This window comes from Somniosus microcephalus, chromosome 7 (assembly GCF_052327205.1).
Source record: "Somniosus microcephalus isolate GS21.2 chromosome 7, FLI_Smic_1.0, whole genome shotgun sequence".
Classification (NCBI taxonomy): Eukaryota; Metazoa; Chordata; class Chondrichthyes; order Squaliformes; family Somniosidae; genus Somniosus; species Somniosus microcephalus.
In genome coordinates, this window is record NC_140993.1 from 242,535,395 (window position 1) to 242,562,416 (window position 27,022).

The 27,022-nt window shown below is 42.9% G+C and overlaps 1 protein-coding gene across 1 annotated transcript in view; it reads left to right on the forward strand.

The window, feature by feature from the left end:
- The first annotated feature begins 10,485 nt into the window (after nucleotides 1-10,485).
- The window catches only part of LOC147115197 (arf-GAP with SH3 domain, ANK repeat and PH domain-containing protein 1-like), a 439,694-nt gene continuing 423,157 nt past the window's right edge, over nucleotides 10,486-27,022 (forward strand). Inside the window, exons 1-3 of the mRNA XM_085993991.1 lie at nucleotides 10,486-10,883; nucleotides 11,537-11,619; nucleotides 26,126-26,252. Of these exons, the coding sequence (XP_085850117.1) occupies nucleotides 11,561-11,619; nucleotides 26,126-26,252 (186 nt within the window). The 5' untranslated portion in view covers nucleotides 10,486-10,883; nucleotides 11,537-11,560. The remainder of the gene's footprint in view (nucleotides 10,884-11,536; nucleotides 11,620-26,125; nucleotides 26,253-27,022) is intronic.

Consider the following 27,022-nt stretch of genomic DNA (forward strand, 5'->3'; position numbering starts at 1 on the left):
GTAGTTTCAGACAACCCAGCTCCTTGCTTCCGGAGTCTGTGTCACTTTTCTGTTCGTCTGAACCACTGTCCATCACCTGGTGTACCTTTTTGTACTTCTCCTGTGGAGATTTCTTACTGTTGGTTTTCTTCCCAGACCTGCAGACTCTTGCTATGTGTCTTGCTTTCCCACACTGTCTGCACACTTGGTCCTTGAACCAACAATCTTTCTGGTCATGTGTTGTTCTGCCGCAGCGATAGCACTTCCCTGTTCCATAGGTCATTTCGTTGGTGCCATATTCTTGCGGTCTCCGTTGTATCTCTGCAGCGCCCCTTGCGGCTGCTTTGTGTGATACTGCCATACTGAAAGCTTTGTCCAGCGTAAGGTCCTTTTCTGATAGAAGCCGTTTCTGGGTTCCTTCACTTTGTAGCCCACACACAAACTTGTCCCTTAACGTGTCTGCTAGTCCCGCTCCAAACTGGCAGTATTTCGATAGCTTGCGCAGTTCCGTTAGGTACTCAGCATTGCTTTCATCTTTGTGTTGGTTCCTTTTATGGAACTTAAATCATTCTGCTATCAGCAGCGGTGTGGGGTTTAAGTGGTCCTGTAGGATTTGTACTATGCTTTCAAAATTCTTGTTTACCGGCTTCTCTGGGGTTATTAGATTTCGCAGTAACCCATAAGTTTTTGCACCCATGGAATTTAACAGAACCAGTGCTTTATTAGCATCTGGCACTTCATTCGCCCTGCAGTACGCCTCAATACGTTCCACATATGTCGTCCAATCTTCGACTTCATTGTCGAACGTAGAGATACTGCCACTCTTCGGCATCCTTGGTTGTGCGTTAACTATCACCAATGGCACCTCCCGCGCTTCCCCTTCTTCTCCGCTGGCACAAAATGGCGTCTCCTGCGCTCTCCCTGCTTCTCCGCGGCTCAATGGCGTCTCCCCTTGCTTCGCCCCGCGGACCCTGATCAGCCCGTGGTCCCTGGCTGTGCTCTGCGCGTTCTTCTCTTGATATTTGTCGACGCCGCTCAGTCTAGAACCCGGCTGTTTCTTACCCTCTCTCTCTCCGGTTTTGCAGTATTTTTCCACAACGCCGCTCGGTGATCAACCCCCACCTGCGCCCTGCTCTCTTCACCCTTTTTCTTACCCCGTCGACGCTGCCCGGCTCTCTCTCTCTGCCGTCGGTCGGCTCCAGCCGCCGCTGCTCGGGAAGGGTCTGCTCTGGACCTGTCGTCGGTCTCTTACTGCTCGTTGTGGCTGGGGAACCAAGCCTGGCTCTCCACAGCCTCCCCAGTAAAGTTGGATCTCTGCCTGACTGCTGGGCGGTTGCTCGCGGTCGACGCCCGTGCTCCTGGACTCAACTGTTTTTTTTTGCTGTTTTTTTTGTTTAATGTTGCAGGTAGATTCGCATCAACACTCGTCGCCACTGTTAGATCCGTGGTTCAGTGGATAAATAATTACACGGATGCTGTACATAAACAAATAACAGGTCTTTACTGGAGGAGGGCAATCTCTAGACTGGAGTACAGAGGCATGCGCACAGCTTATATACCGGTGTGGTTACTGCCGGTACTACAGTATACAGGAGCTGTAAAAAGTAGTTCTGACTTAAAGCACATACACTACACATTCATTTTTACTGTTTAAAACATTTAATGTAGCCAGATGAGCAGTAATGTAACAATAAGTAGCCACTATGATCAATCATTAAAAGATCAGCAAAGAACATATAAACTACAGTAAATCAGATGTAAAACACAGAGCTGAAATTTGAAAAATGCATATACTTGAGGTAAGTTAACAAGTATTGACATGAGAGGTACTGCAAGTAAACATTTGCAAATGTTCTGACAGCAGCAGGTTGTTTGCCAATATAAAATGGACCCTTGCTACCAATGTAATCCTTCTCTCTCTAGTTACAACATGGCCAGGAGTCCTATAAATGTACTACATGTCTCAAGTTTTAGCATAATAGGGTTGAATTTGAATTTGGTAAGAAACTCAGCTTTAAAATCTTGAATGTCTGTTACTAATGTTCAGCAAAGGAAATGACAAAGAAACAGCTGCAGTCGCAAACATCAAGACCTGGATTTTCCGTCGAAAAACCACTCCTTTTGGGGTAATGTCCAGGCAGTCTAAATGGGCAAGTTAACTGGGGTGTAAGAGGCTTCTGCCGATACTTTGCCCCTAAAAATGGCCTCCATGGTTTCCCTCCCCTGACCCTAAGCGATCTGCTGGAAGCCTGCCCCACACCATGCAGATGGGGTTGCGGCGGGGGGGGGGGGGGGGGGGCGGGAGCATAGCCAAGTTCTCCCCAGCAATTCCCTTCATTTCCATCCTCTTACCACTTCTACAAACCACCATCACTATAAAGGTGCTGACGTGGGTCTGTCCAGTGCCCCATAGGCAAGAAGAGATCGGGAAGCTGAAAAGTCACAAAGCAGTGCGATTCTGCAACACTGTCTTGGCTGCAGTTTCTGAGCATTTAAAAATGCTGAAAATGTAAAGGGAAGTGTGACTGGTGAAATAATGGATTTTCCTCTGGAGATCCCATTGTTCATGCACTTTGAAGAGGAGGATGATGAAGACATGGAGAAGGAAAGGATGAAAGATAAGAGAATGTGGTATCCTGCAAGCAGGCAACACTCGATCCGCAGGTATCTACACCACAGGGTCTACAGACCACAGATGTCCTACTTGGATTTTTCCTATATGCAATGTTTAAGACGGCTGTCTTCCCCTTGACACTATAACAGAGATTTGCCAGCTGTTGAATCCTGATGTAACCTCTTTCCACCAAGAATGCAGCCTTGTCTGCAGCTGTGAAGGTGACAAAGCACTTAACTTTTATGCACCCTTGTGCTCCCAGATGGCCTCTGGTGGCATTCGTCACATCAGTCAGTTAGCGGTGCAATGCTGCATTAGACACATCATGGATGCCCTGTTCAGGCACATTGGCTGAGTTCATTCAGTTCTACATGGTCCCAGGAGTGAGTGTGAGAGTTATCAGCTTCTTCCAAGAGGCTGGATTCTCAGACGTCCAGGGTGCTATTGATGCCACCCGTGCAGCTATAAAGGTTTCATCTGAAAGCCCCACCAATGTCATCAACAAGAAGGGATTTCATTCCCTGAATGTTCAGATAGTGAGGGATGCCAGCCATTTCATTATGCATGCCAATTCATGTTACCTGTGAGATAGCCATGAGTTGTTTATGCTCAGGCAATCCAGGATACCTGCATTGCTCAGCCAGAGCAATATGATAGAAGGGCATGGCTTCCGGCTTCAACCTTGACTGATGACTCCTTTTTGACATCCGAGGACAGAAGCCAAAAACAGATTGAGTGAGGGCTTGGGTGCTACCAAGATCATTGTGGAACAGACCATGAGAATTCTCAAGTCCTATTTCCATTGGCTGGTTCGGTCAGGGAGATCCTGTGATATCGTTCAGCAATTGCAGTGTTATGCTGCATTCTCCATAATTTGTCCATTACAATGCAATTGAGCATTCCAAGCACAGAAGGTGAAGAGAAAGAAAGTGGTGGAGAAAGTGGTGTGATTTGCGGAAAAAAAGATCTTGTAGCAAGAAGCATGTCAAAGTATCCATCTCTTATGAAGCTAAATGCACTGTTTCAAAGATAATTATCATATCTAAAAAAAATGGCATTTAATGTCCTACTACTACTTTTTTTAAATAAAAGTAACAGTACGCTGCTACATTTTCTGACCTGACAGCCTTTATCATTTCAAACACTAATTCCCACTTTTCAATGTGCAAGTATGCTATAATTCATATCTAAAATTGAAACGAGTTAAACTAGTTGGGGCAGTATAAGAATGCAGTCCTCCATTTCAGCAGCATTCCATACAAAGGAGTAACCCCAATAAACCAGGCAGCAAATACAGAAGTAACTTTAAAGTTACAACAGTAACTATGTGCACGTCTTCATCTGGTTTATTGCTTGTTACATTCACAAAAGTTTAATTAATTAATTAATTAATTAAAAGTTGTGGTATTGGGATGACCCATGACACCTTTGGGGATAGTTGCATTGGAATCTGGAAGAGTACAATCGGGGAAGGTAGCAATGGGCTCAGACAGTGGCACTATCATTCGGAATGATGACAGTAAGCATGTCTTTGAAAGTATAACACTGACTTTGGGTAGGGCGCCAACAAACTTATCCACAGTGATAATGTGCTCATTGGCAGCAACATCAGTCTGATAAAGGATGTTACTTTCTTTGTAGACGTGAGAGCTTAGCCTGGATTTTCTTCCAGCAAACTTCCCATTTTCAGGTCGTTCCAGGGTAGTGCAGCATGGAAAATGGAGCCTGCCGCCGAATCCCTTTCCATAAATCGGCTCAAGGAAGTTTTCCTCCACCACCCCGCCCCCGCCACCCTACCAGTAGCAGGGATGCCAGCCATTAGCCCTTTGACGGCCCAGTTCTACTTGAACAACTCTGGATGATTTTCTTCACTTATAGCTCTTCTACCACTGTGGAGAAGAACTGAAGAAATTAGATAGTTGGAATACTGGGGGCGGGGAGGTGATGGTGATTGTGGTAGCAGAAGGCAACAGGACTGTCTGGCAAGTAAGAAATAACCATCTTTCTGACTCCAGTGCAGTACTGAGGGAGTGCTGCACTGTCGGAGGTGCTGTCTTTCGGATGAGACGTTAAACCGAGGCCCCGTCTGTCCTCTCAGGTGGACGTAAAAGATCCCATGGCACTATTTCGAAGAAGAGCAGGGGAGTTATCCCCGGTGTCGTGGCCAATATTTATCCCACAATCAACATAACAAAAACAGATTATCTGGTCATTATCACATTGCTGTCTGTGGGAGCTTGCTGTGCACAAATTGGCTGCCACGTTTCCCACATTACAACAGTGACTACACTCCAAAAGTACTTAATTGGGTGTGATGCACTTTGAGACGTCCGGTAGTCGTGAAAGGCGTTATATAAATGCAAGTCTTTCTTTCTTTCCATATGGTGTAAACAGCAAAATGCTTGATTTGGGGCTCCATTAAAGCTCCTTCCAAATTGAGGTGAACGTTAATTCGAGGACTTCTGCCCTCTTTAATAGAAGCTTCTCCTATCTTGGTGCCCTGCTGCAGCGCCACAGGATTACCCAGCACTACAGTGATGGGCTCACTCTGCAGAGTCCACTATGGATATACAATTGACTCCATCCCAGGAAAATTGGTCAGGTCACATCGGGGTCAGGTGGCAAGCCAGATTCCTGCCCTGACCACTTCTGGCAGCAATACTGCCCTGGAAAAATCCAAGCCTTTACCTTAGAAACTGACACATGAAGGCTGCCAGTGTCCTTATGATTTGCAGTAATAATCTGAGCATGTCAGATTGCTCATGGATATTGATAGTAACCAAGTGAATGCTATTGTGCACTCACAGAGTACAGCAGTGTCTTTGGGGAGCTGCACAGTACTGACAGGTAGTCAGAGTCAGTAGATAAAATTGATCAAAAAAATTGGTCAAAATTATGGGGTATAAATTAACCATTAGGAGCAAATAAGGAATTTATACGTAACTATTTTACACTAAGGCTAATAGAGCTGTGGAATAAGTTCTCAGGTAAAGACATTGAAAGAAAAAGATTTGTACTTATATAGTGCCTTATCACATCTCAAAATCCTTTACATACATTGTATGTATGCTTTCTAGTCAGCATCACCTTGTGGACTCCACTCCTTGCCGTTAGCCATTTGATGAGAGTGGATGATTCTCCTTTACCAGTGGATTACTTCCCCTTTCCTACATAACCGCTATCCTTGGGGATTGTGTGCTTATGAATGGTTGTGGTGAAGCTGGAGGTAAACATTTTGTCTGTGGAGAAATAAGCATGATATGCAATATATTATGGAGAGTACATATGTACTGAAAATTCAGACAGACTACTGCAGAAGTCATACTGGCAAAGAATAACATATTCAGGTGAAGTATAACTTGGTGCTTCCAACTCACACTTATCTCAGAGTGCATACCGGTTGTAAATTGATACCTGCAGTACAATTGCAATAGTAGAGACTTTATGGATTGATATTTATGCAGAGTGCTATCCAACTATTTATTTGTACTGTGCGAATGCATGGAAGAAAAGATGCATTTCAACTTACCAGACATCTGGGATTCTAGTGATGAGGTTTTTCCCTTGAGGACTAAAAATGCTCATTGTCATTTCCTCCTACCACATGAGTGCTTTTCTTGTGGGACTGTGCCTCTGGGCCTTTGAAGGTTGATCACAATCCTGAAATAAAACCAGAAAATACTAGAAATATGTTTTAAACTGTGCTTGCTAATATCAGGGCCAACCTTTCATTTTGCAAGGAAGACCGCTTGATGTCCCTTCAGCCTTGATTGGCAAATATAGTATTTTTTATGTGCAACACTCAGAGCTTTTTACTTATTCAGAGATAAAGGATATATATTGCTGTAAGCCAATACAATACTACTAAAACTGTAACAAACATGGACATTTTGTTAATTTAAATAGGAAGTTGAAATTTTATTGAAAACTCTAGAAACCCATTCATGTACCACAACTGCAAAGGCCCTTTGTCACAGAGCCAAGGTGCCACAGGCTAACATATATAATTTGTACTCATTTTATGGTTAAGGCTGTTTTTCATGTTGACACATAAATAATAGCTTATGAATAAGTAATGAATACAGAACTGAAATAATTTTAATCATGAGTATAAATTACTAGTTAATAATCTGTTTGAATCTTGCATGTTATAGTTGGAGTTTATTTGGACAACTTGATATATATTTTATTGCTTGGCAATTCTTCCTGTGAATCATTCCAGCTGTTCAGTTTATTTTGCAGATGGGTGATGGTAACAAATGATAAAGCATTGCATTAGAAGGATTAACACTAAAGAACTGAGACCAGCAGAGCAGAAATTCTGATCAAGGAAATAGTTACTTTGTTTTGATATTGATGTTGGTGTGTTGGAAACAAGTCCAGGAACTAAAGTCAAGACTGCAATGTCAAATAGTGTAGCAAGCCTATTGTTTCTCATGATTTGTCAGCATGAACTAAAGTTAAGACCTTAATGCTAGCCCAAACCTATACCTAGGTGGCCATTTCTGCAGATCCTATCTCTAAAACAAGACAACACTAATCTTATATTCAGACAAGACTGCACCTATTCCCAACCCTAACCCACATCAAGATTTTTGATTCTGCTAATTTTGCGTGCAATGGTAAATTATTGAACAACATTATTTTTATTTAATCAGCTGTATTTTCTGATTAAATGTGTAAAAATTAAAACAGTACTGTGGAAATTGTTGTATATCTGTATACTTCAGAAGCACATGAAGTGGAAACTAATGTTTGCAAAGATGATATACACTGTAGCTGAAAATAACAAACTTGGATTTATGTAGCACCTTTCACATCCTCAGGGCATCCCAGAGTGCTCCACAGACAATTAAATACTTTTGAGGTGTTAGCACACATGTTAGCCAATTTTCACACAGCAAGGTCCCACAGTCATGAGATAAATGACCAGATAATTTATTTTAGGTGGTGTTGGTTTAGGGATAAATGTTGGCCAGGATATATTTGCTGCTCTTCTTCAAATAGGCCATGGGATTATTTATGTCCCCCTGAGAGGGTAGACAGAGTCATGTTTTAACATCTCATCTGAAAGGCAGAATGAAGCATTCCCTCAGTACTGCACTGAAGTGCCTATACTAGACTAGGTGTTCAAGTCTTTGGAGTGAGGTTCCGCACCCGCTATCAACCCGCCTCCACACAACCTTCCCAAGTGTCGGGTCCCCGATTTGCGAATGGACCCGACACCTAGTGGCGGGAAACGGATTAAGGGCAATTAACTGCCTATTAACAGGTACTTGTGAGCAGTTTTCAGGGTCTTTTCAATTTTCCAGCTTCTAGGTCGGGTTTTACGACATCCGGACAACACGCCAGGTAAGTGTGGCGTGTTGTGAGTCTGGTGTAATGTTTGTGAAAAGATGACAGGTGCAGAAGTGGTGTCAACGATGCCATGTTGCACATGATGAGTTTCATAGCAACAAAAATGTTGGTTACTGCATTTTTAATACATATACAGGTTTCTTTAGCTTACAAGCTTTTAAATCCAACTGTATGCCCAGTGCCACCTCATTGGGAGAACCTCTCTCACTAGTGACAGATCACTTCTGTCATCTCACCTGCAGCTGCCATCTATTCCAGCAACATCGGAGCCAATGAAACAATCAGACCTTGGCCCTCCAAATCCTTCCACAATCTTCCCCAACACCAAAATCATCAACCTCATCACCAACCTTCGCCGCCATCACCTGATGCTGCACTGGACACAGGGCATCCGCCCCTGACAAAATTGCTGGCCAGGAGGCCAGCGATGGCATCACCATGGCCAGACTTTCTTCACTTGATGCTGTAAACCATGGCTGCCACATGATGCACCAGGTTGACACCATCCCACACCAGAACTGTGAAGCATCTCTTTAATGTCCAAGCCAATCCATGCATACACATCGCTATAGCGGGACAGGGGGGGGGGCGGGTGGAGTTATGTCTGAACAATCACTGGAACTCAGCAAGACACTTCTCAATGTGCGCTCAGATCTGTCAATAAGGGGCACTTTTTGTAAAAGAGATTTCACTGTATGGCAACATATTACCAGAAACTTCACATGGACATTGGCTAAACCTCTCAAGTGCCCACCCTTGTGTGTTGTTAGTTGGTATGCTTGCAGTAGAATGAGGGTGAGTGTGAGTGGTGGCTAGTGAGATGGGGAAGTGATAAAGTAGATAGAGAGGGTTGGGTGGAGGTTCAAGGTAAGTTGGTGTCCTGGGGAGGTCTCTTCCACCCTTGGAAGGGAAGCGAACCTCCCTGCGTACTGTGATTCCCTCCATAAGCATATGGAGGGAGTCATTGGAGAGCCTGGGTGTAGAGTTCACCTTTATGCAGTGATTGTCAGTGTTTTTAGCACCTCAATGCTGTCAAACATTGAAAAAGCAACTGTCAAAATAAAATTGTGCATGGTCCCTTTAAGGAAACCAGCAGATGATGCGTCATCAAATGATGTCACCAGACCCGTTTCCTGTTAATTGGCTGGTAAGCCCGCAACCCATCCTTATATCTAATACTATCTTTAACTTCTCTCGCTAACCACGGTTGGACTATTTTTCTTGTGGGGGTTTTTGTGCCTTAAAGGAATGTATATTTGTTGTAAATTATGTATTAATTCTGTGTTGACACTGTTCATCTTTATAAACATAGAAGATTTTGTCGGATATATTTTTGAAGTTGTTACTGAAACTTCTATGTGCTTGTAATCAATATTTATAAATACCATATACCTGTAATCTATATATACAAGAAACTCCATATATTTATGATCAGTAATACTAGTGTTAAACCACACATACAATGTAAGGTTAAGGAGAGGAGCAGGCAACTTTTCACCCTTTGTCACAAGGTTGTAGTGGAAATATTATACTACATACCATACACATGGTTTAAGAGACACAGTATGAGGGACGGAGGTTAGAAGAATGGGCTCTTGACATGTTCAGTTATTGTAAACTGTGGAGGAGCATTCAACAAGCCAAATAGAGTGCTGGACTATATTGCTTAATTAGTAGAATATAAATTGGAGGATGTCATACTAAAACTATACAGCACTCCGATCAGACTACACCTTGAACACGGTGTCCTGTCACAGTCACTCAGGCACATGGGAAACATTCAAACCCTGGTGGCGAGCCATAAGGTTGATCCCTGGTGTGGGAAGATTCAGTTATGAAGAAAAACTGGAGAAATGTTGGCTCTTCTTCCTTTAGACTGGGAAGGAACCCTATAAAGGTTTGTAATATATATTAAACATTGAGAAAAGATCAATCTCCAGAATGAGTTCAAGCTATATTTTGACAGTAAGACATCATTGAAAGGCAGTTCTTCACACAAAGAGTGATCAACATTTCGGATGGACTTTGGGACAAAGAGTGGAGGCAAAAACTTTGGTGTAATTTATGAGACAGTAGGATATTGGGGGGGTGGGGGGGGGGGGGGTTAGAGGGAGGGGTGGATGGTGGATGTGACTTCTTATAGTTGAGCCGAGATGGGCCATATCGTTTTCCTCATCTACATTTATCTTGTGATATGTGTGTTTGCCACTAATTGGAAGAGCAAAATTAATTCATTTGTAGAAATATAATTTGTGAAATTCCCACATTAAGTGGGGATACCATTACTCAATTAAACAGTGTTAAGAATGTACACCGATTGAAAACGATAGTGTTTTTCTAAAGTCGGTGATATTGTTTGACTTTTAAAATTGGGCGAAGTTAACTGGGGTCAAAACTACCCACCCAATGTTAAAAGTCTTCCACTATCACTCTTTATCGCATAACAGTATAATTTTTAAATATATAATTACTGTTATATAAATATATAAACATATTATAATTATAAACACAGCTCCACGGTGTTAGTAGATGCATACAATGACTACTTGTTACAGATGAGACCTAAAGATGTGCAGCGCCTTGGCGTGTTATTACAGATAGCTGATTTCCGTTGGATTCGTTGGATTTCCTGAAGTCTGTGCTGTCAGCCACATTTCTGTCCATTGTGTTTTGTGCCGTTCACATGGTGGATTTTCCTTCCGTTTCTGATTCCCAGCTTTCCACAGAGCACAAGGAACGGATATGGACACAAATCACGGTTCTCTCCTCTCCATTGCTGGCTCCGATTCAGCAACACTTTTTTAACAGTTGATTTCAGCTAAACGGACTAAAAAGGAGGACTCCTGCGATCGAATTTGGAGACGAAAATGACATAATGGCAGTTAACCTCACGTACAAACTTTGGTTAGGAAGAAAATCAGTTCCAGTTTTGGTAAGTTGCTGAAATCCATAGGCGTGGTTAGAGAAACTGCAGCATTAACTAGGCTGAGTTACTGGCGCGGCGCAAGATCTCTGAGGTTTTTTTTTGCTGCTTTAGAAAATAATCATAAGTAAAGTACATCAAAAAGTGACAGAGTACGACGCGATATGCCATCTGTCTTTAAGTAACCCTAAAAACCTTTTAAACTTTCGATAGTATAGACATGGACCCATTACGTCCATATAAGCTTCTTCTACAGTATGCATTTGGAAAACATTTTTTTAATTACAGTATCATTTATGAAACCTGAAACTTCTAAATGAAAAATAGTTCATAATCGGCCAACGAGTAAACCGTACGTTAGCATTTAGGAATTTTTGATTTTTTTTTATTATTTAACATTATTAATCACTTCGATTTTGTTAGGTCGGCAAAGTTTTTTTATAATTTGAAGAACTTTGATCAAAAGACAAACTTTTTTCAATGTTCTTCTGCGGTTATGTCATATCTAGTTTATCCCCTCCCCCCGCCAAGTGCTGTTAATAAGTGGATAGCGAGCAAACCCTGTGTGAAGCCAGGCTGAAATAAAAAGTGAGCTGCAATTCAGATCTTTTTTTCGATGGTCCAGGAGCTAGCTCAATTCATTGCTGCTTTCATTCACCTAGGTGGGATTCGTTGTGAAATAAACCATGAGGTCTTCAACCTCCAGAATATCGACCTTCTCTTCGAGGGATTCATTATGGAACCGGTAAGCTAAGGGTTAACTGCACAAAGACAAGTTTCCCTCACAACATAGTTTTGTTATCAGTGCTCATACTTAAATATTTTCGAGAAAAGTAACCTTTTTCTTCAGATTCTTCTGGGTCAACCTCTGTCCGAACAGACATTGGCAGGATGCCGCGAATATCTTTTTGGAGGGCGAGAGAAGGGGATTAATCATTGGGAAAAAGAGGGGGAAAGGACAATTTCCGTGTGCGCTGGGGAAATTCCTGGTGAGAGTGAAAGTTGCCAGAAAGGTGTCAAGTTCTTCACGATCCAGAGGATACTTTGACTAAAGACATGCAAAATTGGGAATGCTTTAATTAGAGCAATTGACCGTGACTGAGAAGTTTCTGGTAAAATAACAGAATAGATAAATTATAATTTACGATTGTGATTTCTTCAAAACTTTTTCAAACGGGTTTTATTTTTCTCACTGATATAACGCCTTCACAGCAGTGAATTTTTTGAGCGATGACAGATTCCCTCAAGATCCCTTCTAACCTCCCTTCACTCACACCACTTCTATTCTTCTGGGAAGGTCCTGGTAAATAATCAGCTCCTAGAAGAAAATATCGCGCGAAAAGAATCACTGTAGTTTTGAATAAATGTTTTTAAAAATTAGACCGGGAACATTTTGTGCCGAGGTTGAAAATGCACAAGAAACCCCCTACTTTACATGGGGACCGTACCGTGTGCGAGCTGATGAAATGTTTATGTTAAAATATTATTCTGACTCAGCACATAAACAGTTCACCCTCTCAGTCGGCAATCTTATTTATGTAGCTGATGTTATTCTTCCTTGGGCCGGACCTGTGAGGACACATTCCATTGATCGGTGATTTTTTTTAAAAAACACGCCTTGTTTCAAAAATGCTTTAATTTTGCAGTATTTTAAAGCAGTTTTTACTGCTCGAATTAAACAATGCTGAAACAAAAAATGTGGTTTTGAGGCGTAGCAGCTGTACATTCTTTTTCAATTCCAAAGTATATACGGATTAAAAACTAAAAGCATAGTGCTGTTTTTGCATATTCGGTTACACATGTTATTTCGTGGAAAGCTCCTTTTTTTAGAACAAAATGATGATGTGGCACTAAAAACATATATTCACCCTTGAACTGCGCACATCCTCAGAATTTATTGCTATTGTTCCTTGTTGAAAACCTGAAGGTGGCGCAATAGCTCCAGCGAAATTGTGTCTATGTGTGAGAAAGAGAGAGTGAGCTACAGAGTGTGCACGTCTATATGTCTATGTGCCTATGAGAATGAAAGGGAAAGACCACAGAGGGAGCGGGAAACAAAAGGCTTACACTTGCAAATGCCCAGAGACTTTCTATGGCCTTTTGCACTCCCAAGTTCCTCTCAGCCAACTATCGAAAAAGTACAGGGCCTTGGACAGGGCATCTGGGATCCTGTGTGAACAGGGCAAGCAACTGTGTGTCTCCTTAACCAATCAGGTTGAAGAATAATTAATGAGCAGCTGCAGAGTCTGAACCAGGAAGTGTCAGTTAGAATATTTAATTCAATGTCAAATCAGGCACAGAAAGCGAAAAAAAGAGAGGGAAATAAAGATTGGATTCAGAGAGAGAAAAGAGACAGAAAGAAAAAGTAAAAATAAATTAATTTTTTTAAATCTCCAACAATAATTAAAAATAAGGAATGAGACTCCGCAGTTAATTTTCAGTGCCAGAGAAGATGTTTGGCAGTAATTAAGACTTATCACGTTGTTAAATGGATACTTACACTGGAACGGACAAGCCCTAGCATAGTTCATAGCTATCAAGTAAGTACAGCCACTTCATGCCATTCCATGTATTTCAATGGAGAGTCTCGTGGCGATATACCATTATCGCGCAGCTTTTGAAGGCGCAGGGCATCTCAGACAGCAACTTCCTGATTTACGCATTTAACTGTGCATGTGCGGTTGCTAGAAGTTGCTGTCTGATTTACACGTTTATAACGGTGAGCGCTGTTAGCCTCACCATTATTTTACTGCAAAATCCGGCCTATAGTGTGTGAAAGAATGAGAGAGGGAGAGAAAGAGACAGACCACAGAGAGACAGAGAGTGTCTGCTCCAGAAAATTATGGCTCGTTGACATTCCATTAAGTGAGCTAATAGGACTTTCCTTTATTAGTTAAATGAGGAATTATAATATAAACCATAAATATTTAATCTAACCAATGGATGTTTCATAATTAAGTGTATTCAAATTATATGAATACATTATGGCATTATAACAATATTGTACCAAAATATAATATAATACTTATAATAAAAATACTTATATATATAGTGCACTTCAGGAGTACATAACTAGCTCACTGTCAGTGATAAGAAAGTATAAAACATAAAAAAGAAACACCAAACCACAAAGATGAACAACCGTAACAAACAAGCTACAAGCCCTATTGATGTCCTTAGAGGAATTTCCCTAATGATGAAGAAAATATTAACAAGTAAATCTTTGCTAAATATTCAAAGCAATACAGGATGCTACTGCCAGAAAATACTGATGTTTCATCAGATATTTACTGGTTAAAATTTCCTTCATCACCAAAAACATTTCTGCAGAAATATTTTGCAGGATGTGTGGGTTATGCAATTCAAGACTTCTTTACACTGGCTGCATATTTCATGAAAGCTGCTGCTCATGTGGCCGGGCATTTTAAAACCGAGTGTAGTTTCTGTTTAATTATACTAATATATGAAGGGTATTGGGACTTCTTGGAAGTCTTCAGCCCAGTGAGAATTGATGGTAGACCCAGAATCAATCGTAATTCTTTCATGCTGTTTCTATGTGTCATTCCTGACTCTATTTGAGCTGTATCTATTGAGAATGCATGTAAAAAGACAAAAAGAAAGAGAGGTTAGGTACAAAGACAAAACATGTGTGTGTGTGCATGAAAGAGAGAGGATAGACATACAAGAAGGAGATGACAAACATAAAATATTGTGTGGTGATAAAATAGAGATCAAGAGAGAAAGATAGTGCAGACAAAATTTTATTTTTCTTGTTATTAACTATTTTTTGAATTGGCCACCTGAATAAAAGGTGAATATAGAGTCATGATTATATTTTCCCTGTAGTTTTATATGCAACTGTGATCATTTATCAATGGTGGTTGAATGATTCAGCTAATATTTTAAATCTTTTATACATGCTCCTAAAGTCTGACTAGAAATTATCCATAGCTATTACATTTACAATGTGGAGGTGATGAGAATTTTGGAACTGAGTTTGGTAAACAATGATTTGGCTTCTCTGTTAATTAAACAATCTTTTTGATTTTATAAAATATTGACAACCTTTCCCTCAATTTTTTCTTACAAGGCCTTCCCCTTCATGCAATGCCCTTCATCTGAAATGATGAGGTGGTCTGTGAATGGCTCCTTGGCTGCTATCAGTGCTACATCATGATCAGCTGACAGGATGTGCATTTGCAACAGCAGAAACTATCAGAATCTAAAAAAGGTGCTGAACATAGTGCTTGGGCAAGAACTGATAACACTCATTTGATGTGTATGTCTGGGACACCAGCACTGTAGACTATAGGCTCTAGAACCATTGCAAAATGTTGTTGTTCCCTTTTTATTACACGCTATGACAGATCTTAAGTGGTATGAAATAAGATCTAATGTACCGAATCAGCTGCATGTACTGCTGGTACATTTTAGGTCATATATTCTCCCTTGGGAAGCCATTAGTAGTCCAGAAATTATGTGCCCTATATATTCTCTATCTCACTGCCATAAAGGAAAAAAAAAGAAAAAGAAGATTGTCTGCTTCTTTCTCTTTATATTTCCTAGTGTAAATAAATCATCTGCTGGCAGTGCTGGATAGCTGGTGCAGCTTTGTTGTAAACTATTGGTACTAAATCAAACCTGCACTATCTGCAGTTTTAAAAAATCTGCTTGCTTTGCTTAACTGTCATTTGTCAACCTTATCCTTCTTTGTCCTTTTTTCATGAGTAAATTTGTGAAAAGCACTGATAATTAAGGCACTTAATTTTTGGCTTTTCATTTTCTAGGAGTTTCCTAGTTTTCCTGACCAGAAAAATAAATTTAGCTTAAAATCATTGGAGAAGAATTCTGTTTCACATTTTCCAGGTAAAAATCAGGAGGCAAAATTCAGTGGTACAAAAGCAAATCACTGAACAATATGTGGACAGGAGCAGAAAAACTTAAAAATTCAGAAAGGCTGGCAGTGGCAATAATTTTTTTTGGCTGCCACTGCTTACACTTTTAGTTATGCAGCTGATTATAGTGGTGTGAAAAGGAAAGCAGGGAGAATGCAAGTTTGCAACTTCAACCCCTGGATTTGTAATAAATCAAATGCAACAAAATCTCCATATTCATCATAACAAATAGAGTAAATATAATGAAGTAATTTGGTTTCCATGTGCTACTGTAAAGGGGTTGTTAGTCTCAACTACTAGCTATATATATTTTTCAAAGTATATTTTCTGTTGAATTTTTATTTTCATTATACAAATATTTTTAATTTGTTGGATGGCCTGCTGGAGAGAAGATGACATAAAACAGTTTAGTCCACACCAGGCACTATCTCCCCATACAACGGAGAGAGGTGCATAGAAAAATATCTTACGAAACTTGCAAAGATGGCAAGATTTCATGAAATAATGGGGACTGATAAATTGTCTCCCTCACACCCTAAAAAAATGAAGTAAAAATAAAAAAAGAACTTTATATGTCAATTTTAAACATTTACTTATCGGGAGCCAAGGGCTGTATCTGCTTCATCTGCATATTTCTTCGTCATTCACAATACAGATCGTCTGTCAGATTTATCATAGAAACATAGAAGACAGGAGCAGGAGTAGGCCATTCAGCCCCTCGAGCCTGCTCCGCCATTCAATGCAATCATGGCTGATCATCCAAATTCAGTACCATGTCCCTGCTTTCTCCCCATATCCCTTGATCCCTTTAGCCTTAAGAAATATATCCAACTCCTTCTTGAATATATTTAATGAATTGGCCTCTACTGCCTTCTGTGGTAGAGAATTCCACAGGTTCACCACTCTCTGGGTAAGAAATTCCTCCTCATTTTTGTCCTAAATGGCTTACCCCTTATCCTTAGGCTGTGACCCCTGGTTCTGGACTCCCCGACCATCGGGAACATCCTTCCTGCATCTAGTCTGTCCAGTCCTGTCAGAATTTTATAAGTTTCAATGAGATCCCCTCTCATTCTTCTAAACTCCAGCGAGTATAAGCCCAATCGACCCAATCTCTCTTCATACGTCATTCCTGCCATCCCAGGTATCAGCCTGGTGAATCTTCGCTGAACTCCTTCCATGGCAAGAACATCCTTCCTCAGATAAGGCAACCAAAACTGCACACAATACTCAAGATGTGGTCTCACCAAGGCCCTGTACAACTGCAGCAAGACATCCTTGTTCCTGTACTCAAACCCTCTTGCTACGAAGGCCAACATACCATTTGCCTTCTTAACCGCCTGCTGCACCTGCATGCTTACCTTCAGTGACTGGTGCACAAGGACACACAGGTCTCGTTGCACTTCCCCTTCTCCCAATCTATTGCCATTCAGATAATAATCTGCCTTCCTGTTTTTGACACCAAAGTGTTTTATATTTACTTCTTTCCATGTAATCTTTATTACCATGGGCTGGATTTTACGGACCTCGGCGGGTCCGTGGTGGGCGATGTCGGTGGCAGGTCCCGACCCCGCTGCTGTCTCCATCCTGGCCTCCAAAATGAATTTCCCCTGATTGGGCTTGTTAAGCCCGCCCATAGCATTTCCCAGCCAATTAGAGGAAGTGGGTCTGGTGACATCATTCGATGACGCATCATCAGCCGATTTCCTTAAAGGGGCCATGGCCAACTTTCTTTTGATATTTGTGCTGTCAGTGTTCTACAGCATCGAGGTGCCGCAAACACTGACAGAGGTGCAGGGCTGCACCCAGGCTCTCCCATGACTCCCTCCATATGCTTATGGAAGGAGTCACAGCACACAGGGAGGTCCTCTTCCCTTCCCATGGTGGAAGAGGACCTCCCCAGGATATCAACATAACCTAGTTGCACATTGCAGAGGAGGGCACAAACAGGGATGTGGTCAGGAGGACCTGGGTGCAGTGCCACAAATGTTTCAATGATCTCAGTAGATCACGAAACGTTAGTACAAAGCCACACTCAACCTCATCCTGCTGTGCGTCTCATCACATTCCCATCACTCTGCCTTCCTTAGCCTACTCCTGCACATCCTTACTCACACCAACTTACCTTGCACCTCCACCCATCTCTCTCTATCTACATTATCACTTCCCCATCTCACTAGCCACCCCTCACACTCACCCTCATCCTAGTGCAATCATACCAACTAACAACACACAAGGGTAGTCACTTGGGTGTTTTATGCAATGTTCATGTAAAGTTTCTGTTAATGTGGTGTCAAACATTGAAAGCTTTATTTTCAACACTTTGTGTTCTTTGACAGATTTGTGTGCACCTTTGGAAGTGGCTTAATGAGTTGCAGTGAATGGTGAGACATAACGGTACACCCCGCAATGGTGAAAAGAATGGCTTGGGCATTGTAGGGATGCTTTATGGTGTTGGTGTGGGGTGGTGCCAACCTGGCGCATCATGTGGCATCCAGGGTGTGCAGCGTCAAGTGAAGTAAATCTGGCCAAGGTGAGGCCATCCCAGGCCTCCCGGGCAGCAATGTGGTCGGGTGCTGATGCCCTGTGTCCCGTGTATCATCAGTTGATTGCGGAGAAGGTTGGTGATGTTGTTGGTGATGCTGGTGTGCCTGGTGCTGGGGCTGATCGTGGTGGGATTCTGAGGACCAAGGTGAGAGAGTTTCAAGGCCACCCATGCTGATGGAATAGATGGCAGAGACGACAGAAGCGACCCGTCAATGGTGGGAGAGGTAATGAGATCAGACTGGATGGATACTAGTGTAAAGACTTGCAGCATTCTAATACAGTTTAGAGAAGCTATTGGTTAAGGGAACATTTGTCAATCAGCTGGGAGCTTTGACTTGACATTTGAAGCTGTCAACTCATCAGCTGATTCAATGGCCACTGACCTCCCACCTCAGCTTCACAGACGAAGTATAGGCACAGCAGGAAACCAGTGGGTGACCTGTCAAATTTAAAAAGCTGGGAAAAAACCATTGTTAAGTGGCTGTAAACAAACCACTAATGATTTAAATTGTGCCCCCCTACTGCTGCCTGCTGAGCGTTGACAGACCCAACATTTGGTAAAGGCACGTGGCGGTGGGTTCACAGCAGGGTCCCGACATGCTGGGAATAAAAAAAACCTTTCCCACCCGACCCATCACCGATCGCGCCCGCTGATCCCCTGCAAAATCCAGCCCTCTGTTTCCAAAGCTCTCTTTTCTGAAGTTAGTTGTTTGGGGGACAAAAGTGTGCCTTTTTCTTTCCCTATTAAGGTCCTGCTGATGCCACACACCACCAAACTTGCTTCTTCAGCAGAGGAAACAGTGCAGAGTCACAATTAATGATTCTTTGTGATTCACCAATCCCAACTGTCTTTACATTTCCAGTAAATGTATTTTAATAGTGGTGAGAAATAGAATTGGATCAATTGGATCTCAAAATTATTTTTTTTATTCATTCATGGGATGTGGTAATTCTGAAATCTACCTCTGGTATATCTATTTAATGTTAATTGTGTACATGTAGTATTGTATGGTGCAAAAAGTGGAAGCAGATTAAACATCTGTTTTAGTACACAGCACATGTGTTTTTTTCAAAAATTGAACATATGGAAGTGACTCAAATTTTTTGTTGCAAAATCTTTAAGAGCTGATGTTTATAACAGATTATGTAGCATTTAATTGGAATGATATTATTTGTTATAAAACAAAAACAATTATAGGCCATTGCCAGATAGCAGAACCAATATTTATTAATTTGTATTAAAAATAATAGACGATGCTCTTCATTTATAAAATTCTCCTTGGTACCCAAATATAGTGATTGTGTACACCATTTTGTTTTAAAATGATCTCTTTCTCTTCAGAAACTATTGTATGCATAGTAAAAATAAAATTATGCTGAATCAATGGGATGTAATTAAGGAATGTTAGCTTGACAGGAATCAAATTACACAGGATTCTCAGCCATAAACTGTAAATTAATTAAAAATATTAAGAGTGAGAGAGCAGACTCAAATCCAGAGAGAAAGTCATACCATGCATGACAGAGAAAGAAAGGGAACAATAAAGGAAAACAAACAGAGTTAATGTATCATTCATAGTGAAAAAAAAATCACAGTTTAGGAGAGAGAGAAGAAAAGTAGCATTCATGGTATGTGTCAAGAGACATTCAATGAACCAGAAGGGAGACAAATAATCCTTCACAGTGTATATGAGAAGGGTGAGTGATAGATAGGCATTCAAGTGCATAAGAGACATTTACAACGGTGCAGAATTTGCAGTCAGCGGCGAAGTGATGGTGTTCGCCACTGACCTCGAAGAAAGCTGCCCACAAAGATCTACCGATTTTAGCTCTCCCGACCTTTGTTTGAATCTGGTGCCAAATCAAGTGAATCTCCAGCGCCTAGCAACAGTGATGTCATCAAGCTGGCTAAGCAGCCAAAAATATTGAAGAATTCTCAGACAGCAAACCGGGAAGTAAAATGCACAGATTCTAATTTACTTTTTATAAATTATATAGAGAGTGAAATAAAGATTGGGACATACACATAGGATTAAGGTAGAAGCTGAAATATCATAAACAAACTTAAAAATAATTACTTTAAGAACTATGTAATTCTTAATCATATTAATGGAAAAATTTGACATTCCACAAATATAAAATTAGTTTTTCAGGGCCAGAACGGTTGTTCAGCCATCAATATGCCATTAAAAACCCAGTTACACCTCTTTGAACAAGGCTTAACTTTTTCGGGGGGTAGGGGGGTGGGGGTGGGGAGCAGGGTTAACAGTGATACTCCAGTGCAATAGGGGAAGTTTTCATCCTTATATGTGATTTCAATTAATTGCCAGCTCTGGGGAGTTCCACAGCACAACCTGTGGTGGAGCAGTGAATGACTGACCGCAACTTCAGGATTTCCGCATTTATCTGGGCATACGCTAAATCCTGAAGTTGTGGTCAGTTTCAGAGGGGTAATGACGGTGAATGCTGACAGTTTCGCCATCATTACCAATGCAACATTGACTTCGGACCCCATGAAGTCTCAAGGCTTCAGGTCAAGCATGGGCAAGGAAACCTCCTGCTGATTACCACCTACCGCCCTCCCTCAGCGATGAATCCATGTCGAACACCACTTGGAAGAAGCACGGATAGTAGCAAGGGCACAGAATGTACTCTGGGTGGGGGACTTCAATGTCCATCACCAAAAGTGGCTTGGTAGCACCACTACTGACCAAGCTGGCCGAGTCCTGAAGGACATAGCTGCCAGTCTAGGCCTGCGACATGTGGTGAGAGAACCAACACGAGGGAAAAACCTACTTGACCTTGTCCTCATCAATCTACCTGTCGCTAATGCATCTGTCCATGACAGCATTGGTAGCAGTGACCACCATACAGTCATTGTGGAGACAAAGTCCCGTCTTCACACTGCGGACACCCTCCATCGTGTTGTGTGGCACTACCACCATGCTAAATGGGATAGATTTGGAACAGATCTAGCAGCTCAAAACTGGGCAACCATGAGGTGCTGTGGGCAGCAGAATTGTATTCCACCACAATCTGTAACCTCATGGCCCGGCATATCCCTCACTCTACCGTTACCATCAAGCCAGGGGACCAACCCTGGTTCAATAAGGAGCATAGAAGAGCATGCCAGCAGCAGCACCAGGTGTACCAAAAAATGCGGTGCCAACCTGGGGAAGCTGCAACACCGGACGACATGATCCCACAATCAACGGATCAGATCAAAGCTCCGCAGTCCTGCTACATCCAATCGTGAATGGTGGGGAACCATTAAACAACTAACGGGAGGAGGAGGCTCCATGAATATCCCCATCCTCAATGATGGTGGAGCCCAGATTGTGAGTGCAAAACACAAAGCTGAAGCAACCATCTTCAGCCAGAAGTGCCGAGTGGATGATCCATATCGGCCTCCTCCTGATGTCCTCACCACCACAGAAGCCAGTCTTCAGCCAATTCGATTCACTCCACGTGATATCAAGAAACGGCTGAGCACACTGGATACAGCAAAGGCTGTGGGCCCCGACAACATACCGGCTGTAGTGCTGAAGACTTGTGCTCCAGAACAAGCCGCGTCACTAGCCAATCTATTCCAGTACAGCTATAACACTGGCATCTATCTGACAATGTAGAATACTGTCCAGGTATGTCCTGTCCACAAAAAGCAGGACAAATCCAATCCGGCCAATTACCACCCCATCAGTCTACTCTCGATCACTAACAAAGTGATGGAAGGTGTCATCGACAGTGCTTTCAAGCAGCACTTACTCACCAATAACCTGCTCACTGATGCCCAGTTTGGGTTCCGTCAAGACCACTCGGCTCCAGACCTCATTACAGCCTTGGTCCAAACATGGACAAAAGAGCTGAATTCCAGAGGTGAGGTGAGAGTGACTGCCCTTGACATCAAGGCAGCATTTGACACTGTGGCAGAGTGTGGCATCAAGGAGCCCGAGTAAAACTGAAGTCAATGGGAATCGGGGGGGAAAACGCTCCATTGGCTGGAGTCATACCTAGCACAAAGGAATATGGTTGTGGTGGTTGGAGGTCAATCATCACAGCCCCAGGACATCGCTGCATGAGTTTCTCAGGGCAGTGTCCTAGGTCCAACCATCTTCAGCTGCTTTATCAATGACCTTCCCTCCATCATAAGGTCAGAAAAGGGGATGGTCACTGATGATTGCACAGTGTTCAGTGCCATTCGCAGCTCCTCAGATAATGAAGCAGTCCATGCCCGCATGCAACAAGACCTGGACGACATTCAGGCTTGGGCTGATAAGTGGCAGGTAACATTCGCACCACACAAGTGCCAGGCAGTGATTATTTGCAACAAGTGAGCATCTAACCACTGCCCCTTGACATTCAAGGGCATTACCATCGCCGAATCCCCCATAATCAATATCCTCGGGGTCACCATTGACCAGAAACTTAACTGGACCAGCCACATAAATACTGTGGCAACAAGAGCGGGTCTGAGGCTGGGTATTCTGTGGTGAGTGTCTCACCTCCCGACTCACCAAAGCCTTTCCACCATCTACAAGGCACAAGTCAGGAGTGTGATGGAATACTCTCCACGTGCCTGGATGAGTGCAGCTCCAACACTCATGAAGCTCGACACCATCTAGGACAAAGCAGCCCACTTGATTGGCACCCCATCTACCACCTTAAACATTCACTCCCTACACCACCGGCGTACCGTGGCTGCAGTGTGTACCAGCTACAAGATGCACTGCAGCAACTCACCAAGGCTTCTTCGGCAGCACCTCCCAAACCCACGACCTCTATCGCCTAGAAGGACAAGGGCAGCAGGCACATGGGAACACCACCACCTCTAAGTTCCCCTCCAAGTCACACATCATCCTGACTTGGAAGTATATCACCGTTCCTTCATCGTCACTGGGTCAAAATCCTGGAACTCCCTCCCTAACAGCACTGTGGGAGTACCTTCACCACATGGACTGCAGTGGTTCAAGAAGGCGGCTCACCACCACCTTCTCAAGAGCAACTAGGGATGGGCAATAAAGCTGGCCTTGCCAGCGACGCCCACATCCCATGAACGAATATTTAAAAAAATCTGGGCCATTGTGTTAGAAGCTGGAAAGGGAGAGGGATAGTGTGAGAGAGTCATTAACAGCTTGTATGAGAGATAAGGTTTCCAGTATTGCTAAGTCAACTTTGATAGAATCTTAGCTGCAGCCTTTCTTTTTATGACATATTTTAAAGAAGCTCTTGGCAATGCTGCAAAACTGCACCAATTACAGACTGTACCTCGATAGGATGTTAGCAGATTATATGGAGCTTCCTGAATGATAAGATGGAGTAAGGAGGAAGACACCATGGTTCCCCACAAGTAGAGAAAAACAGACCTTTATTTTTTGAAAAAAATGTGTTTTGATGTTTACATGAGAAATTTTACAAACAGCCTGTTCAAAAAATAGATGAGGGCCAGTGGTGCAATCACCACCTGGAATAATTGGGAAAGTATTGGGACTAACATTTAGCAAATGTTACTGGAATGGTCTGGTCCACCATTACAGTTCATAATGTTAATGCTGGTTCCAAGCAGCAGCAGTTGAGTGCATCTTTTAATGTGGAAAAGTCAAGAAGAGCTAGCAGGCACCAGAGAAGACTGGGAAGAGGGGTGAGAGAAATCAGTTAAATGGAGTGGAGAGAAATCACTGATATGCGAATTTGGAGCATGGGAAATAAAAGACTGGAAAATCAGCACATGAAAAAAAATACAATAAAAGGTGCAGATGGAAGGGCTGAAAAAAATAGAAGAAAAATGTAATGACAAAGTGACACCTGAACGAGAGTACAGCGATAAACACAAAACTGAGTGTAGGAGAATGGCAACCAAGAGAGTGTAAGAGAAGCTGAGAGACAGAACTGGGACAGGGAGACAGCAGGAAAAGGTGCATGTAAGAGACCAGGGTACAGAGATGACAATGAGTCAGAGAACCGAGTGCCAGAAACACCGAGTGCAATAGTACCACAGAGGAGTCAGCAGGGGAAAGAAAGTGCCCACAGTGTGACTGCCCCAAGTGTTCAGCAGCTGAGTGCAGAGAGATAGAGACCTGGGTGTGACTGAAGGAGCAAGTCCAAATGGACCTTCAGCTTGTTGCAGAGGCAAAAAGGAGAGAAAAAGGGGAAGTGAAAGAGGAGTAAAGAAAAACAAGTGAAGAGAAGGAAAACAGAAATGGAGAAGAAAAACAGAATAGGAGGGAGAGAATTAGAGTAGGGGAGGACAGAAAATCAGAAGTGAAGGAGAGATTCACCACTACCAGTACCTTTAGCTAAAAGGGCACGAGAGGGTGAAAGTTTAATGATGGGGCCCAGCAAGAAAAATCTTAACAAGTAAATCAGATAGTTTTGTTTAAATTTAAGAATTACAAATGGCTTCAACGAAACTTGAGCAAAGGCATATGGGTAGGGCAGGCATGTAAGCAGGCCTCTCTGTTCCTACCATTATTTTGTAGATGCTTGCACCTATGTTGAGGGTTGCCACTTCTGTTTTTGAATGGCCAGCTTTTTGAGCAAGCTATCCAGAAATTTCTGAAATGTGAACCTGACAGTAAAAGTTAAACATAGAAGTCATCCCTCCGTTTAAAATCATATTACAGAACAGAAACTGATTTAGTCAGTCCATCAAGTCACATCAGTGGGTTACTGCATAATCTCACTCCTACTTGCTCTGCATGCCTGTGTCTTATGATGAGCAGGAATTAATTATTAAGGTTTTCAATGATTTTTGCACCATCACTTAAAAAAAATATAGATCCAATCTTAAGTTCTGCCTGATTGCCACCCTCTCTCTGCCCTTTCCCATTGATTGGGTCAGCTAGGCTGACACTCCAGTGCAGTGCAGAGGGAGTGCTGCGTCAGAGGTGGCGTCTTTCAGGTGAGACATTTAAACCGAGGCCCCGCCTGCTCTCTCAGGTGGACATAAAAGATCCCATGGCGCTATTTCGAAGAAGGGTAGGGGAGTTATCTCCGGTGTCCTGGTCAATATTTCTCCCTCAATCAACATAACAAAAAAAAGGTTATCTGGTCACTTTCGCATTGCTGTTTGTGGGAGCTTGCTGTGCGCAAATTGGCTGCCGCGTTTCCCACATTACAACAGTGCCGCACACTTCAAAAGTACCGCATTGGCTGTAAAGCGCTTTGAGACGTCTGGTGGTCGTGAAAGGGGCTATATAAATGCAAGTCTTTCTGTCTTTGATTGTGACTTAACAAAAAAAAGGTGGCACTCCTAATGAAGGAGGCAGAGTGTAGGTCGTGTCTCTGAGCAACTGCGAGAGACAACCATTCTACGTAGGGTGTGTGTGTATTGGTTGGCGGGGGCGCTTGCAAAGAAATAGCGAGAAACTTGACTGCGAAGAGAAAACCCAGGGACACAAATCAAAGAGCGGAGCACGGAAGGCAGACGTTCAACGCATGCGCTTTCCTTGTTTTTCCACGTGACCGGCATCCTCGGGAGCGCCTCGAGACGGCCGGCGGGGAGTAAGTGGGGGAGCGAGCGGGCGCGAGGCGCACTGAGAGCGAGCGGCCAGCCGCCATTCTGAGCGAGACCACCCACTCCCCCCAACAAAAAAACCTAAAAAAAACAACCGCCGGGCTCGAGCTGCAGGCGCAGGGCGCGCGTGCGCAGTAACCCGGCCGCTGCGAGACGGGAGCCGCCGTCCGCTCCGAGCGTCCGTGTGACTAATCTGCTGTCGTATTGTTTCTCCCCTTTCTCTCTTTTTAAAAAAAAAACCACCATCGCCGCTGCCTCGGCTTTCTCGTTCTCTCCTCCTGCCGTCGCCCGTCGTGAAGGATGCCCGATCAAATCTCGGTGTCGGAGTTTATCGCTGAGACGACGGAGGATTATAACTCGCCGACCACGTCCAGCTTCACCACCAAGCTGCTCAACTGCAGGAACACGGCGTCCCTGCTCGAGGAGGTAAGGACCGAGCCATGCACAGCGCTCAAAACTCACACAGGAAGGAAGAGGGAGAGGGTTAGAGAAAGGCAGCCATCTATCACACACACCGATCCCGCTGGTTCTTTCTCTCAATGCACGGGTTTTCCCTCTCTGCTTTGCTGCTGCTTCTATTTAAGTCTGCGTATTCCGTCTTACATTATTGAAATGCTGGAGCTCTGGCAGGCGCTGCTGGTGCCGCTTGATGAGGTCGTTGCATCTCTGACTGCCAGTGTTCTAGCAAATGCTTTATTAAAGCCCGTCTCGCTGAGCCCCAGCACCCTCCTCTTCCCCTCCCTCTCATCCCGCATCCCTTTTAATTCGTACCATATTTTCATCGGGGTTTTATTTATTTTTTTGCTGTGTGTTGTGGAATATTACTTGACTCCGATCAGTTCAAGGATGTGCAGACAAACTTGGAACACGCCATGCCCTTTTCTCATTTATTTTAATATAGTTGTGTGTGTGTGTCAGCAAAAGGCTTGCATTTTTTTCCCATGTTTTTTGGCAAAGCTTGTGGAAGGCAAATTTAAACCACGGCGTTTGTGTTGCTGTAAATGTTGGCTAAGGACTAGCCAATTTTATTATTCCAACGTTTGCAGGAACGTCAATGTTTCCATACTGTCCAGTTCTTGCATATTAAACTTGCAGCGCCGTGGGATTTTCTGTCACCATCATACATAAGATGTGCAGCAATTACAAATCGCATTTTCCCTGTTTTCTTTATTTGTGTTTCATGCCGTTCATATTGT